Raw genomic sequence first — 18,299 nt, 5'->3', positions numbered from 1 at the left:
CAAGACTTTGGGAATACGGGGTGATATGGGATCCATTGCGTGTTTGCAGACTTTGTATAAACTCAAGATATACCTGACAAGCAGTAGTAAGACCTGGGTCTCTTGGTCTAACAGTGGGACACGATCAGCTATTCTTTTGAAGTGAGGGTGATGACGTGCCATGTCTGGTGTGGGAATTTAGCTATTTTCTGGCATCTGACTACACTCGTATAGAGTAGGGAGTGGTATTTTTGTTCTACCATCTATGGAACACGTGATGTAGCCATTTGCTCTACTACCTGTTGTCTCCATCAGTCCTGCGCATGTTCTGAGTGTGTAGGGGGAAGCATTGTCTCATATATTGTACAAGTCAAAGAACTCTGACTTAGCTAAAGATCAGTTGCTTTGATCATCAATGATAGTGTACACTATGATAGCCCTTTCAGGTTGTCACTCGGGGTGTACTACAAGACATATTTTAGAGCAGGATCTCGCATCACGCCCTTGTCCACAAACCTTGGTGCACTTGGATGTGACTGATGGTGGTGTTATTTTCTCTTCTCCCTCTCCACCATACTTTGAAACAGGGTTGGGGGCCTTGAGTCAGTTAGGTTTAATTGTTTCTGGATATAAAGCTGCTACATGTCACTGTCACACACTGTATATTTGATAGCGTCTTTACAGTCTCTGAAGAGGTGACTTGTGGAAGCGCAGCATTTGAAGCAAACTCCAAGTTCCTTGAATAGGCTCCTGGGTTCCTCTATGGTGGTGATGTACTGGGAACCCAGAAATTACCCAGGGGGCTGTGACCCGGTGTCCGGAAATTTCCGTTCTGCTCTGCTCCCTCAGTCCTCCTCTTGGAGAACGGCAGGAGAAGACCAGCAGAAGAGACTAACCTGTAGCCAGCGGTGGAGGGTGATGAGGACCGCTGCGAAGGATAAGGAGCTGGCTGTCCAATATTAATGCTCCTGCTCCGGTAACGTTCCCCGGCTCCCACCGGCACTGGCTGTGATAGGATGTGTTCCGCTGCTTCCACTAGCTCAAAATTGATGTTCTCTGCTGCCACCGCCACCAGGATGTCTGCCTTTGCTCCCACAATGTTACCGTGGTTCTCCTCATCCTCTGCTGCCGGCTGCAGGTAATTCAAAGCTGTCTGGCCGGGGTACTTGGTACCTGGTCTTGCAAATTTTCTATTTTGCCTCCGGGTTCCCGGCAATTTTCAGGAAAAACTACTCTGTTGGCATCACGTGTGTCATATGGACTGAGATAGGTGCTCTGGTATTTTTGTATCTTGTGACTGGTCTTTCGTTTCTTTAAATAGCTTGTACTAGATACGGTTGGTGTACCTAGGGCTGAAGATGTGGGCTGTTGTAGTTGGGTATGTTGCTCTGTCCATCATATTGGTTCACAACATTGAACCGTAAGGCGGAGAAGGGTTTATTGGATGCCTTTGGTGTGTGTGTTGGGTATGTGTTATGTGGAATAGTCCTTGCTGAGGGGAACCATGCAGTCGTCTCTTATGTGCAGTGGATGTAATGTGAGTGTGTGTAAGTATGAGAAAGGGTGTTCTCTGTGTTAACCTGATTGCGAGCTTGGTGTAGTGCATGTGTGGTTCACTCTGGTAGATGTAGCTTATGCTTGAAGATGCTGTTCCTCTAATTCATGTTGAGTCTCCATAGCTTTGGCATCTGTAATACCCTTCTCATCGGGTATAGATGGTGGACTGGCGTTCATACTGGCATGACTTATTAAATAGTCTCTGGTGTGCTGGATCATCTGAAGCTATTGGATTTCTCCAGTGCTCCCCGCCATCTTGTCTTCTGGCTTCAAAGATCTCACCTTGGGCTTCAGCAGCAACTGCTTCCTTTTCTACATGTAAACCTCTAAGTTTGCTTCCAAATTGTTGTTCCAACGTGCAGAGGCAGCGGTGGATGCAGCCGTGACCCTTTGCTCCTCCGCTTCAATATGGGCTCTCTTAAATTTCATGGCTCTGTTCGACAGTAATTGGCCCTTGCCCGTGTTGTCTTGTTTAAAGACCTCTATGAATGTCTGGATGCGCCAGAGCTCTGTGAGCTCCTTTTTCTGACTTTTAGCTTCCGTGATTGCACTCTACATGCGGCCGTCGCATTCCAGATCGATTGTTTTTTGTAGGTCTTGCCTCTTGCAGGCTTTCCACAATTATTGGTTCTCGTCAAGTAGGTGATATATGTTTCTGACAGTATTTGCCAACGTGGCTGGGCGGTCCTTAATTTCATCTCCGACAAAAGCCAATCAATGGGACTATCCGCTCACTAGCAAAATCCTCTATTGTGTCCAAACTCATGGTTGATCAACTTTATCTGTTCTCTCCTTTTACCTAGTCATGTCCCTTTATTATTTTGTGCTCTCCCTATGCGCGAAGTTGTCTTGTCTGTCCCAGGCTCTGTCATTGAATAACTGCATCTGTCCCTGGACATCGGTTCTCAAAGTAGCACACATACGCACTATGACATTATACAGATGCAGCGGCCGTTATTCGAACAAATCATGGAGCCGTTTTCGTGTGCGCTGCTGTACGCCACGCGGCATTAACGTGGCCATTCGCCCCCCAGGCACACACGCTTATCGTTGTTGCTTTGTTTGTGCATGGATTCTGTTTCTTTTTGTGCAATGAAATGTAATGTGTACAGAACTGTGCTACTGTGTCAATCTCAGTGTTTAACACTAAAATGCAATTTTCTGCACTCGCGTCCTAAGACGGGAAGGGGCGGTACACTTGGAAGAAATCCCGCGCCATGACATGGGTATTCCGAGGTATACAACGCCTGATGTGTTCGAATAACGGCCGCTGCATCTGTACAGCAGTTCTCACCTCTCCAGACAGCAGGTAGATGATCTCCTGGGTGTGATTCAAGATCCTCTCAGTCATCTTCTCATTATTAATTGTGTTCATCATCAGAGAGTCAGTGAGATGCTCCAAGAATGGTCTCTGGGACAAAAGATAACATGGGAGATGTCAGAAGTAGAGATATAGGGAATAAGGGCATTTTCTGTCTGTGTCACTGTGCATTTTGAAGTACAGAGAAGAAAGACTATGGGGCATATCTATCTGTGTCTCTTTGCAGTGGAAGGGACAGATATGAGGGAGTCATCAGCTCCTTGTACTTTTTCATCATCAGTGAGTTACTTAGGAACTCCAAGAATGAGCTCTGGTTCTTGTGGGAGTGTTTCTCCACTTGGTGACCTCTGCAGATAGGAATAGTGACTGTACTTGTCCTATCACATCAATAATAGGAGAGAGACCAACCTGAAATACTATGAGGAAAGTTACCACATTTCAGGAAGCCTCAAACAGAACAGTATCCTGCACTAAAATATAATCTGTGCTACTTTATTTAGAAGATAATACTGTTGTGGTTTACAGTTATTGCGGATATGTTTGTGCTTTTCAACAAACATGGGGTTTCAGTGGGAGGTACAGATGTAATCTCAAAGAAACACAGATGCACTGCAGGATCCTTATATACAGAAGGAGATACGAGGGGTGCCCTTATGACCTTCTGTAGAAGCCCTCACCTCTCCAGTCAGCAGGTAGATGATGTCTAGGGTGTGATTCAAGATTTCCTCAGCTATCTGCTTCTTGTCCATCATAATCGAGTTAGTCAGATGCTCCATGGTGGGCTCTGGAACCAAACAGAATGGGTAAGATCTACAGATCTCAAGCAATAAGGGCTTTTTCTGGCTGTGTCACTGTGAGGTACAGAAGAGAAAGACTATGGGTCCTCTCTATCTGTGACACTTTACAATGGGAGAGACAGATGTGAGGAAGTGATCTGCTTCTTGTCATTGTTCATCACCAATGAGTTATTCAGATACTCTAACAATGATTCTGGTTCCTGTGGAAGCGTTTCAGCACATGGTGGTGACCTCTGCAGTTAGGGATATGACTTTACTTGTCCATCACAGTCATATCAAGAAGTGAGAGGTAGGCAGAGACAGAGACTAACTTGGGAGACCATGGAGAAAGCTAGAAACCTCAAACAGGTTAGGATCATGCACTAGCACAGGGAAGTGCAAACTTTTCTCCCTGCACCCCCTGCCTGCCTCCCCTCCCCCCTCTCCATTCAGCTCCTTGGTCAAATGACACTACAGGTCATTTAATGCCTGGTTACCGTAGCGATGTGTTGCTGGAATGCAAGATAAGTTAAGTTACAGCGGCCTCACGTGATCCCTGGCATTTAATTTAAATGCCTTCGGGGAAGCGCGAGGCCTTTCTAACTGCCACCCCCACCCCAGAAATGTTTGTGCACCCCTACACCAACATGTAAAACAGTTGTGTGAAAAATAAAGTACACCCTCTTTGAATTCTATGGTTTTACATATCAGGACATAATAACAATCATCTGTTCCTTAGAAGGTCTTAAAATTAGGTAAATACAACCTCAGATGAACAACAACACATGACATATTACACCGTGTCATGATTTATTTAACCAAAATAAAGCCAAAATGGAGAAGCCATGTGTGAAAAACTAAGTACACCTTTACTGCTTCCATAGGAATTAAGATGCTAAGTAACAGACAGGTGCTGCTAATCAAATGCCCTTGATTAATTGATCATCAGCAAGTGTCACCTGTATAAAAGCCGACGTTTTAGCAGTTTGCTAGTCTGGAACATTCAGGTGTGTGTTAACACAATGCCAAGGAGGAAAGACAGCAGCAATGATCTTAGAGAAGCAATTGTTGCTGCCCATCAATCTGGGAAGGGTTATAAGGCCATTTCCAAACAATTTAAAGTCCATCATTCTACAGTGAGAAAGATTATTCAAAAGTTGGAAACATTCAAGACAGTTGCCAAGTGGAGATGTTTGGCCATAATGCACAGCGCCACGTTTGGCGAAAACTAAACACAGCATATCAGCACAAACACCTCATACCAACTGTCAAGCACGGTGGTGGAGGGGTGATGATTTGGCCTTGTTTTGCAGCCACAGGACCTGGAAACCTTGCAGTCATTGAGTCGACCATGAACTTCTCTGTATACCAAAGTATTCTAGAGTCAAATGTGAGGCGATCTGTCCGACAGCTAAAGCTTGGCCGAAATTGGGTCATGCAACAAAACATTGATCCCAAGCACACCAGCAAATCTACAATAGAATGGCTGAAAAAGAAAAGAATCAAGGTGTTGCAATGGCCCAGTCAAAGTCCAGACCTCAACCCGATTGAAATGCTGTGGTTGGACCTTAAGAGAGCTGTGCATAAACAAATGCCCACAGACCTCAATGAACTGAAGCAACGTTGTAAAGAAGAGTGGGCCAAAATTACTCCACAACGATGTGAGAGATCTTGCAACGATGTGGCTTCTCCCTTTTGGCTTTACTTTTGTTAAATAAATCATGACACAGTGTAATATGTCATGTGTTGTTGTTCATCTGAGGTTGTATTTACCTAATTTTAAGACCTGCTAAGGAACAGACGATTGTTAATATGTCCTGTAAAACCATAGAATTCAAAGAGGGTGTACTTTCTTTTTCACACAACTGTATTACATGTTGGTGCAGGGGTGCACAATAATTTCTTGGGGGGACGGGGAGTGGCAGTTACAGAGGCCTCCCGCTACACCCAACTGTAACTGCTACATTATATAAGAATGAGTGATGGGAGAGGTGTGATAAAAAACCAGTAGAGCCGACCGAGCGTTTCTGCGAGTGTGTGCGTCAGAGCCGAGTGCGTCTAGAGAGGGGGGGGGTGTGATGGGGAGAGGGGGTTGAAGAAATGGTGGGTGCGGGGAAAGGTGTGGCTAGGAGTGAGGGGGAGTGTGTGGGGGTGCAGTCTGCATGAGGGGGGCCAGTCTGCGTGAGGGGGGCAGTCTGTGTGAGTGGGGAGGGAAGTCTGTGTGATGGGGGGGGAGTCTGTGTGAGGGGGGGGAAGTCTGCGTGAGGGCCAACATCCATTGCAATCAGATATCACAACTCTGTATATAATATTCTGTTTCTGTATTTCCTATAAACCGTTAAATCCTTGTAACATGCCCCCTGTGTATGGGGAAAGGGGTGGTTAGGAGAGGGGGAGTGTGTGAGGGGGGGCAGTCTGCGCGAGGGGGGGAAATCCGTGTGAGGGGGGGCAATCTGTGTGAGGGGGGGGCAGTCTGTGTGAGGGGGGGCAGTCTGTGTGAGGGGGGGGCAGTCTGTGTGAGGGGGGGGCAGTCTGTGTGAGGGGGGGGCAGTCTGTGTGAGGGGGGGCTGTCTGTGTGGGGGGGGGGGCAGTCTGTGTAAGGGCCAACATCCATTGCAATCAGATATCACAACTCTGTATATAATATTCTGTTTCTGTATTTCTTATAAACCTTTAAAAGCTTGTAACATGTCCCCTGTGTATTGGTGCAATAACAGGTCTCATACCCCCTTCCATGTATGTTACACACACAGCTTCCCCCCTTCTCTGCCCCTCACCCAGTAAGAATATTTAGCAGCAGCCATTCCCATGTGCGGTGGGTGCATGAAGCCCCCATGTAATAGTCAGGTCTCTGCACACAGTGTAACAGGAGATTAATGTAATCAGAGCCTCTGTGTAACTATATTACATACACATAAGAAACACATCACCTCCTACCTGGGGGCAGCTGCAGCATGTGGGGGAGGGGCTCTGTGCTCTGATTGGCTGAGCTCTGAGGAATGTCATTAGCTCTCAAGTAATCTGGGATTTGTGGTCCTGCTGCCTTCAGAGTTACAAAATAGGATCAGAAGCAGGACTACAACTCCCAGAAGCCCCTGCTGAGAAGGAAAGGAATCAAAGCCAGATAGCAGCCAATTCGTGCAGAAGCTCAGGGTGTCAGCATTCATTGGTTGCTGTGTGCCATGTGATCAGAGCGCAGCCAATCAGAGCACAGAGCCCCTCCCCCACATGCTGCAGCTGCCCCCAGGTAGGAGGTGATGTGTTTCTTATGTGTATGTAATATAGTTACACAGAGGCTCTGATTACATTAATCTCCTGTTACACTGTGTGCAGAGACCTGACTATTACATGGGGGCTTCATGCACCCACCTCACATGGGAATGGCTGCTGCTAAATATTCTCACTGGGTGAGGGGCAGAGAAGGGGGGAAGCTGTGTGTGTAACATACATGGAAGGGGGTATGAGACCTGTTATTGCACCAATACACAGGGGGCATGTTACAAGCTTTTAAAGGTTTATAAGAAATACAGAAACAGAGAATATTATATACAGAGTTGTGATATCTGATAGCAATGGATGTCGGCCATCACACAGACTGCCCCCCCTCACACAGACTGCCCCCCCTCACACAGACAGCCCCCCCCTCACACAGACTGCCCCCCCTCACACAGACTGCCCCCCCCTCACACAGACGGCCCCCCTCACACGGATTGCCCCCCCTCACACGGATTGCCCCCCATCACGCAGACTGCCCCCCCTCACGCAGACTGCCCCCCTCACATACTCCCCCTCTCTCCAAACCACCCCTTTCCCCGCACCCACACTTTCTTTACCCCCCTCTCCCCATCACATCCCTCCCCCCCCCTAGACACGCTCAGCTCTGACGCACGCACTCGCAGACACGCTCGGTCGGCTCTACTGGTTTTTATCACACCTCTCCCACACTCATTATTCCTATATAATGTTGCACTTACAGTTGTGTGAATAAGAAAGTTCACCCTCTTTGAATTCTATGGTGTCACTGTGAGGTACAGAAGAGAAAGACTATGGGTCCTCTCTATCTGTGACACTTTACAGTGTAAGGGACAGATGTGAGGAAGTGATCTGCTTCTTGTCATTGTTCATCACCAACGAGTTATTCAGATACTCTAACAATGCTTCTGGTTCCTCTGGAAGAGTTTCAGCACGTGGTGGTGACCTCTGCAGTTAGGGACATGACTTTACTTGTCCTTACAGTCATATCAAGAAGTGAGAGGTAGGCAGAGACAGAGACCAACTTGGGAGACCATGGAGAAAGCTAGAAATCTCAAACAGGACGGGATCATGCACTAGCACAGGGGAGCGCAAACTTTTCTCCCTGCACCCCCTGCCTGCTCCCCCCCCCCACTCTCCCTTCAGCTCCTGCGTCAAATGACGCCACTGGTTATTTGATGCCTGGTTGCCGTAGCGATGTGTCGCTGGTATGCAAGATAAGTGAAGTTACAGCGGCCTCATGCAATCCCCGGCTTTCAATTTAAATGACTTCGGGGAAGCGTGAGGCCATTGAAACTGCCACCCCCTTCCCCACCCCAGAAATGATTGTGCACCCCTGCACCAACATGTAAAACAGTTCTGTGAAAAAGAAAGTACACCCTCTTTGAATTCTATGTTTTTACATATCAGGTCATAATAACAATCGTCTGTTCCTTAGCAGGTCTAAAAATTAGGTAAATACAACCTCAGATGAACATCAGCACATGACACATTACACTGTCATGATTTATTTAACCAAAATAAAGTCAAAATGGAGAAGCCATGTGTGAAAAACTAAGTATACCTTATGGTTCAATAGCTTGTAGAACCATCTTTAGCAGCAATAACTTGAAGTAATTGTTTCCTGTATGACTTTATCAGTCTCTCACATCGTTGTGGAGGAATTTTGGCCCACTCTTCTTTACAGCGTTGCTTCAGTTCATTGAGGTTTGTGGGCATTTCTTTATGCACAGCTCTCTTAAGGTCCAGCCACAGCATTTCAATCGGGTTGAGGTCTGGACTTTGACTGGGCCATTGCAACACCTTGATTCTTTTCTTTTTCAGCCATTCTATTGTAGATTTGCTGGTATGCTTGGGATCAATGTTCTGTTTCATGACCCAATTTCGGCCAAGCTTTAGCTGTCGGACAGATGGCCTCACATTTGACTCTAGAATACTTTGGTATACAGAGAAGTTCATGGTCGACTCAATGTCTGCAAGGTTTCCAGGTCCTGTGGCTGCAAAACAAGGCCAAATCATCACCCCTCCACCACCGTACTTAACAGTTGGTATGAGGTGTTTGTGCTGATATGCTGTGTTTGGTTTTCGCCAAACGTGGCGCTGTGCATTATGGCCAAACATCTCCATTTTAGTCTCGTCTGTCCAAAGGACATTGTTCCAGAAGTCTTGTGGTTTGTTCAGATGCAACTTTGCAAACCTAAGCCGTGCTGCCATGTTCTTTTTAGAGAGAAGAGGCTTTCTCCTGGCAACCCATCCAAACAAACCATACTTGTTCAGTCTTTTTCTAATTGTACTGTCATCAACTTTAACATGCTAACTGAGGCCTGTAGAGTCTGAGATGTAACTCTTAGGTTTTTTGCAATTTCTTTGAGCATTGCACGGTCTGACTTTGGGGTGAATTTGCTGGGACGTCTACTCCTGGGAAGATTGGCAACTGTCTCGAATGTTTCCCACTTTTGAATAATCTTTCTCACTGTAGAATGATGGACTTTACATTCTTTGGAAATGGCCTTATAACCCTTCCCAGATTGATGGGCAGCAACAATTTCTTCTCTAAGATCATTGCTGATGCCTTTCCTCTTTGGCATTGTGTTAACACACACCTGAATGCTCCAGACCAGCAAAATGCTAAAACGTCGGCTTTTATACAGGTGGTCACACTTGCTGATGATCAATTAATCAAGGACATTTGATTAGCAGCACCTGTCTGCTACTTAGCATCTTAATTCCTATGGAAGCAGTAAGGGTGTACTTAGTTTTTCACGCATGGCTTCTCCATTTTGGTTTTATTTTGGTTAAATAAATCATGACACGGTGTAATATGTCATGTGTTGTTGTTCATCTGAGGTTGTATTTACCTAGTTTTAAGACCTGGTAAGGAACAGACGATTGTTATTATGTCCTGATATGTAAAACCATAGAATTCAAAGAGGGTGTACTTTATTTTTCACAAAACTGTTTTACATGTTGGTGCAGGGGTGCACAAACATTTCTGGGGGAAAGGGGGGGGGTTGGCAGTTAGAGGCCACGCGCATCCCCAAAGACATTTAAATTAAATGCCGGGGATCGCGTAAGGCCGCTGTAACTTCACTTATGTTGCATTCCAGCGACACATCGCCATGGCAACCAGGCATCAATTGACCTGTCATTTGACGCTGGAGCTGAACGGAGGGGGGTGGGAGCAGGTAGGGGGTTCAGGGAGAAAAGTTTGCACTCCCCTGTTCTAGTGCATGATCCTGTCCTGTTTGAGATTTCTAGCTTTCTCCATACTCTCCCAAGTTGGTCTCTGTCTCTGCCTACCTCTCACTTCTTGATATTGCTGTAAGGACAAGTACAGTCATATCCCTAACTGCAGAGGTCACCACCATGGGTAGAAACGCCTCCTCAGGAACCAGAAGCATTGTTAGAGTATCTGAATAACTCGTTAGTGATGAACAATGACAAGAAGCAGATCACTTCCTTACATCTGTCCCTCCCACTGTAAAGTGTCACAGATCGAGAGGACCCATAGTCTTTCTCTTCTGTCCCTCACAGTGACACAGACAGGAAAAGCCCTTATTGCTTGAGATCTGTAGATCTTACCCATTCTGTTTGCTTCCATAGCCTACCATGGAGCATCTGACTAACTCGATTATGATGGACAAGAAGCATCTAGCTGAGGGAATCTTGAATCACATCCTAGACATCATCTACCTGCTGACTGGAGAGGTAAGGGCTTCTACAGAAGGTCATAATGGCACCCCTCGTATTATCTTTTAAATAAAGTAGCACAGATTATATTGTAGTGCAGGATAGTGTCTTGTTTAAGCATTCCTGAAATATGGTCACTTTCCACATAGTATTTCAGGTTGGTCTCTCTCCTATTATTGATGTGATAGGACAAGTACAGTCACTATTCCTAACTACAGATAGATATGCACCATAGTCTTTCTTCTCTGTACTTCAAAATACACAGTGACACAGACAAAATGCCCTTATTCCCTATATCTCTACTTCTGACATCTCCCATGTTATCTTTTGTCTCAGAGACCTTTCTTGGAGCATCTGACTGACTCTCTGATGATGAACAAAATTAATAATGAAAAGATGACTGAGAGGATCTTGAATCACACCCAGGAGATCATCTACCTGCTGTCTGGAGAGGTGAGAGCTGCTGTACAGATGCAGAGGCCGTTATTCGAACACTTCACACGTTGTATACCTCGGAATACCCATGTCATGGCGCGGGATTTCTTCCAACTGTACCGCCCCTTCCCGCCCTAAGACGCGAGTGCAGAAAATGGCATTTTAGTGTTAAACAGTGTTAAACACTGAAATTGACACAGTTGCACAGTAGCACAGTTCTGTACACATTACATTTCATTGCACAAATAGAAACAGAATCCATGCACAAACAAAGCAACCGCGATAAACACTAGTGCTGGGGCGGTTGGTCGCGTTAATGCCGCGTGGAGTACAGCAGCGCACACGAAAACGGTTCCGTGATTTGTTCGAATAATGGCCGCTGCATCTGTATAATGTCATAGTGCGTATGTGTGTTACTTTGAGAACCGATGTCCGGGACAGATGCAGTTATTCAATGACAGAGCCTGAGACAGACAAGTCAACTTAGCGCATAGGGAGAGCACAAGATAATAAAGGGACATGACTAGGTAAAACGAGAGAATAGATAAAGTTGATCAACCATGAGTTTGGACACAATAGAGGATTTTGCTAGTGAGCAGATAGTCCCATTGATTGGCTTTTGTCGGAGATGAAATGAAGGACCGACCAGCCACGTTACCAAATACTGTCAGAAACATATACTGCTGCGACACACTTTATTCGAGCAAATACCCAGTATGTACCTGGCAGATACCTGGAATGCGCCGCTCCTCACCTCTGACAAGCCCCGTTGCATTTGCCTTCCCAGCCTGGGTTCATGCCTGGCTGATGGGCGGCTGATCTGTTAAATGATAATGATTAGGATTTAATAGGCTGCAATGCTTCGCGTGTCTACCAGATGGCATAAATTCATGAATTGTAATGCAGTATATATATATATATACTGTGCAGTATTGCAGCCAGTGGGAATAAAATGCTTCAATCCCTGAATGGAAAATAACTCAATGCACTCGGGCAGAAAACAGTCACAAACCTCAATACACCCGGGTATACCCGAATTCGTGGGACTAGCCGAGCTCGAATAAAGTGTGTCGCCAGTGTATCACCTACTTGACAAGAACCCTATAATTGTGGAAAGCCTGCAAGAGGCGAGACCTACAAAAAACAATCGATCTGGAATGCTATGGCCGCATGTAGAGTGCAATCACTGAAGCTAAAAGTCGGAGAAAGGACCTTGCAGAGCTCCGGCGCATCCAGACATTTAACGAGGTCTATAAACAAGACTACACGTGCAAGGGTCAATTACTGTTGAAAAGAGCCATGAAATTTGAGAGAGCCCATATTGAAGGGAAGGAGCAAAGGGACACGGCTGCATCCACCGCTGCCTCTGCACGTTGGAACACCAATTTGGAAGCAAACTTAGAGGTTTACATGTAGAAAATGAAGCCGTCGCTGCTGAAGCCCAAGGTGAGATCTTTGAAACAGCCGGAAGACAAGATGGCGGGGAGCACTGGAGAAATCCAATAGCTTTAGAAGATCCAGCACACCAGAGACTATTTAATAAGTCATGCCAGTATGAACGCAGGTTCACCATCTCTACCTGATGAGGAGAGTATTACAGATGCCAAAGCTATGGAGACTCCACATGAATTAGAGGAACAGCATCTTCAAGCATACACTACATGGGGTGGCTACATCTACCACAGTGAACCACACAATCACATGTGTACGGATGCACTACACCAAGCTCGCAATCCAGGTACGTTAACACAGAGAACACTTTTCTCATACTTACACACTGTCACCTTACATCCACTGCACGTAAGAGATGACTGCAGGGTTCCCCTCAGCAAGGACTATTGCACATAAAGCATACCCAACACATACACCAAAGGCTTCCAATAAACCCTTCTCCACCTTACGGTTCAATGTTGTGAACCAATATGATGGACAGAGCAACATACCCAACTACAACAGCCCACATCTTCAACCCTAGGTACACCAACCGTATCTAGTACTAGCTATTTAAAGAAACGAAAGACCAGTCACAAGATACAATAATACTAGAACACCTTTCTCGGTCCATATGACCCACGTGACACCCATAGAGTAGTGTTTTACCAAGTCCTAAAAATTGCTGGGTAACGGTTGCCTAGTGGAAAAATAGAACATTTGCTATGCCGGGTACCAAGTACCCGGGCCAGGCAGCTTTGAATTACCTGCAGAGGGTGAGGACGACCACTGTAACATTGTGGGAGCAATGGCAGACATCCTGGTGGCGGTGGCAGCAGAGGACATCATTGTTGAACTAGTGGGAGCAGCGGAACACATCCTATCACAGCCAGTGCCGGTGGGAGCCGGGGAATGTTACCGGAGCAGGAGCATTAATATTGGTCAGCCAGCTCCTTATCCTTCGCAGTGGTCCTCATCACCCTCCACCGATGGCTACAGGTAAGTCTCTTCTGCTGCTCTGCTTCTGCCGTTATCCAAAGGAGGACCAACGAAGCAGAACAGAAATTACCGGACACAGGGCCACAGCCCCCTGGGTAATTTCTGGATACCCGGTACATCACCACCGTAGAGGAACCCAGGCGCCTATTCAAGGAACTTGGAGTTTGCTTCAAATGCTGCACTTCCACAAGTCACCTCCTCAGAGATTGTAAAGACGCTATCAAATATACAGAGTGTTACAGTGACATGTAGCAGCTTTATATCCAGAAACAATTAAACCTAACTGACTCAAGGCCCCCAACCCTGTTTCAAAGTTTGGTGGAGAGGGAGAAGAGAAAATAACACCACCATAAGTCACATCCAAGTGCACCAAGATTTGTGGAGAAGAACGTGATGCGAGATCCTGCTCTAAAATGTCTTGTAGTACACCCCGAGTGACAATCTGAAAAGGCTATAAGAGTGTACACCATCATTGATGATCAAAGCAACTGATCTTTAGTTAGGTCAGAGTTCTTTGACTTGTACAACATAAGAGACAATGCTTCCCCCTACACACTCAGAACATGCGCAGGAATGATGGAGACAACACGTAGTAGAGCAAATGGCTACATCACGTGTTCCATAGATTGTAGAATAAAGATACCATTCCCTACTCTATACGAGTTTAGTCAGATGCCAGAAAATAGCTAAATTCCCACACCAGACATGACACGTCATCACCCTCACCTCAGAAGAATAGCTGATCGTGTCCCACTGTTAGACCAAGAGACCCGGGTCTTACTACTGCTTGGCAGGTATATCTTTAGGGTATACAAAGTCCGCAAACAGCGCAACGGTTCCCATAACACCCCATATTCCCGAAAACTTGACCTGGGATGGGTAATTGTGTGTGACATATGCATTGACAAAGTACACAAACCTGACAACGTCGATGCCCTATAAACAAACATTGGATAATAGGCATGCATCCCTCTTCAAACCATGTCCTAACCACTTCAACATAAAAGTAGGACTTGGCAACAAGGAGAAACAAAGGCATATCACTGAAACTTACAGAGATATCTTTACATGAGAGATTTGTGGAAATGGTCTAGGATGTACAGCATTGCAGACAACAAAAGACAATGATAAGCCAACTCCATCAATGGAAGACAGATTTACTGAGGATGATGGATAAAGACCTCTTTACAGATGAATCAAACAGTTTGGTGACTCCACTTCCATTTCATTCACCCAGAGGACGTCTCCCAAACAACAGAGAACAGGCCCTCTATAGACTTGCTTTGCTGCATTGCAACTTAGAAAGGAAGCCAGAAACAAAGCGTCACTTTATGGACTTCAAGAAGAAGATATTCGACAGTGGTTAGCAGAACCCACTCCTCCACTGAAGGATGGCGAAGAATGCTGGTACCACCATTATTTGGCGTTTACCACCCACATAAACCTGGTCAAATCCGGGTGGTATTTGATTCAAGTGTTCAATTCCAAGGAGTCTCCTTAAACTATGTTCTCATTACTGGACCAGACTTAACGAATAATCTTATAGGAGTGTTAATCTGCTTTTGGAAGGAGGGAGAATGATCCAAACAGGGAAAAAACGGTGCACAGACAAAAAAGGTAACGCTGGACGTGATGACCAAGAACAATGTTTACTGATTCAAATCCAAAAACGTTTTGCTTGCAAGTTCTCTAAGGCCTGGGACATGGTAATCCAAACAGCGCTGACGCTCATGCTCTCCTGCTCAAGCAGGAGCTTTTTTGTGTCCCTGCATGAGCGTCAGTGTGCGCGTTTGTGAGCCGGGTGGGAGGCGGGGCGGAGGCGAGGCGGGTCTAGCGCGCTACGTGACGGTACAGACGTCACGGACTGCCATTGGCTTTTGGCAGTCACGTGACCTGCCCTCCGCACGCCTGCGGAAGCGCTGTCTAAAGCCGTGCACATAGGTATGATGTTTCCCCTCAGCGCTGCTCAGCACGGTCTTTTTGACCATGGCCCTGGCCTTACTTGTTTCGTACGGCGTAGGTGCTTTGTCATGCCTTGGGATTTTAGCCGTCTGTGGAAACCCAGGACTGAGATACTCTCATTGTCTGATTTCTGTTCATGTTCCTACAATAAAGCATCAAAAATTCAAAGACTCCATTTTGTAGGAAATAAGGAATCATTATCTGCCTGTCTCAATTTATTAAGCCTCAGTAAGCAATATATATATATATATATATATATATATATATATATATATATATATAGTGGTTGACAAATCACCAAAAAATCTACTCGCCACACAAAAAAATCTACTCGCCACCTAGTACCAAACGTGTGCTGCTTGGGCCAATATTTACGCGCCCGGGGGTTAAATCCACTCGCCCGGGGCGAGCAAATGTATAGGTTTGTCGAACACTGTGTATATATATATATATGTATATATATATATATATATATATATATATATATATATATATATATATATATATATATTGTGACAGAAACCAGGGGATGGTAATAAATTCCATATACAGGGCTCCCAGGATACTGAACAGTTTCTGTCCTGTCTAGGCTGAACAGGGCAGCCTCGTGGTACATACACTCCATTCCACAGTTTCTCTGCTGCCTGTTTTCTTTCACCTGTCATGCTGATTAGAGATCAGGTATATAAGACCTGTTTCCTGTTTCCTCTCACCCTGCCCAAGAGCCTGGAGGCTGGAAGGCTGCTGAACTACACAGGGGGGAGAAGCCTCTTCCCCAAACAGGTTCAATCATTCTGTTCGTTTGTCTAAGACTGCAAAGGTACTTATTTAGTTGGTGGAAGTGGATAAGCCACTTCCAACCCTGAGTCAGGGAATATCTAAATTTAAGTTATCGCTCAGATGAGCAGCTTTTTGTTTGGCTTTGTTTTCTGTTTGCACTGTGGCAATCTCAGTGCCTGGGACTAAATAAACCAGGCATAGCCTGTTTAAAGGAACAGTACGTGACGTCTCATCATTTAACCTACCCTAAAAGACCGTGTTCTAACAGTCCCGGACAGACGGTGGAGCCCCGGAGTAAGCCGTTTGTCACATGGTGGAGAATGCGGGCAGAACACTAAAAGGTCTGCGGGTTAAAGAACTTTAAAAAAAAAAAAAAGTTTTTTTTTACTCTCTCCAAACAAGATGGACGAAGTGGTGAGTGCGCTGGTACGCAATGTCGCTGTCCAGAAAGACTTGAATGAAGCCCTGCAACAGGTGAATAAAATCCAGCAAGAGACTAATGCAAGCCAGCAAGAAACAAACCGCTTGCTGAGAGAGGAGCAACAACGGTTCGCCCAGGGCTTGCAGCAGGAACTCGAGATCCTGAGGGGGACTATCAGTAACCTTCCACTGGCAGAGGCAGCCCCAGTCCCGAAAATGACCAGGGCAAGCCACTATCTTCAGAAGGTGGGACCCTCGGATGATGTGGAAGCCTATCTTCTCACGTTTGAACGCACGGCACAGAGAGAGGGATGGCCAGAAGCTGAGTGGGCTGGTCTAATCGCACCCTTCCTAAGCGGCGAACCCCAGAAGGCTTACTTTGATCTAGAGCCAGCCGAAGCTAACGTCTATGCAAAATTGAAGTTCGAGATCCTCGCCCGCCTCGGCGTAACCACGGCTGTTCGTGCCCAAAGGTTTCACGCATGGTCCTTCACGATGGATAAAGCCACCCGAAGCCAGATGTATGACCTCATCCACCTCGCCCGGAAGTGGCTACAACCCGAGATCAACTCAGCAAGCCACATCGTGGAACGGTTGGTCATGGACCAGTTCTTGAGGCAACTTCCCTCTGCCTTACGCCGTTGGGTCAGTCGGAGTGACCCCCACAATGCGGATGAGCTTGTGGCCCTCGTAGAAAGGTACAATGCAGCAGAAGAGCACCCGCAACCCACAGTCGTGGAGCAACCCCACTACCCGAGGTTCCAGGACTCTTCCAGAGACGGTAAAAGGGTACCAGGGTTAAGGGGCGCTGAAGAGCGGCGACCACCTTCACGCAGCACCAGCAACAGTGGCTCACACACTAAGGGCAATAGCCAACATGGGGAGCCGGGAAAAGGCTCTAAGTGGGACACAGACTATGTACCTAAATGTGTAAATTGTTATGAGAGGGGCCACACAGCAAAAATCTGCCCACTAAATGATGAACCCATGCAATGCAACAGCGTGGAACCTTATTTGCTGTGGTCCCAATGTATGGGCCCTAGCCCAGAGGACCCCTTGAATAACCATCTGTGGGCATTTGTAAAGGTTAATGGTAAGAGGGTTCGGGCACTTCTTGACTCTGGGAGCATGGTCACACTAGTGTCCGAATACCTGTTGCCCATTAAGAAGAAACAGAGTTTGGTTCTTTAGATTTTAAGGTGGGTATTGTACCCAAACTGGCACATGATGTGTTAATAGGGACCGACTTTCCCCATTTTCTAAAAATGTGGTCCCCCGCTCAGAATAGCGCCCAGAGTTCAATAGCGGACCATAACGAAGTATTAGAAGAAACAAATCCTTTCCCTTTTTCAGAAATGGATGTTGACAAGGGCCCAAATAAGAAGGGGGAAAAGGAGGAGTGCTGTAAAGTTCCCTTCCCCATCACTACTTTGGTAGGGAATACCCCAAATCAAGATGTTGATCAGGCACTTACCACCCCAGAACCGGATAAGACCCTCGCTGACCTAGCGGTCAGTCCTGGGAGTTTTAAGAAGGCCCAGTGGGAGGACCCCACATTAGCGGTAGCAAGGGGAAATATACGGGACCAGAATAGTACTCCTGGCCAACCAGATAGGTCACTTGCTTACCCCTACTTCGAGGTAGAGAACGACCTAGTATATCGGGTTGATAAAAGGAAATCAGTTACAACTAAACAA

General features: G+C 46.2%; 1 protein-coding gene across 1 annotated transcript in view; it reads right to left on the bottom strand.

Moving 5' to 3' along the window:
• LOC142471208 (uncharacterized) overlaps nt 1-6,618 on the bottom strand; it is a 32,762-nt gene extending 26,144 nt beyond the window's left edge. Inside the window, 3 exon segments of the mRNA XM_075578005.1 lie at nt 2,831-2,947; nt 3,535-3,641; nt 6,571-6,618. Coding sequence (XP_075434120.1) covers nt 2,831-2,947; nt 3,535-3,641; nt 6,571-6,589 — 243 coding nt within the window. The 5' untranslated portion in view covers nt 6,590-6,618.
• Nucleotides 6,619-18,299: the final 11,681 nt, after the last annotated feature.

This window comes from Ascaphus truei, chromosome 20 (assembly GCF_040206685.1).
Source record: "Ascaphus truei isolate aAscTru1 chromosome 20, aAscTru1.hap1, whole genome shotgun sequence".
NCBI lineage: Eukaryota > Metazoa > Chordata > Amphibia > Anura > Ascaphidae > Ascaphus > Ascaphus truei.
The sequence above is the reverse complement of the archived record's forward strand: the minus strand, read 5'-3'. Positions and strand labels throughout refer to the sequence as shown.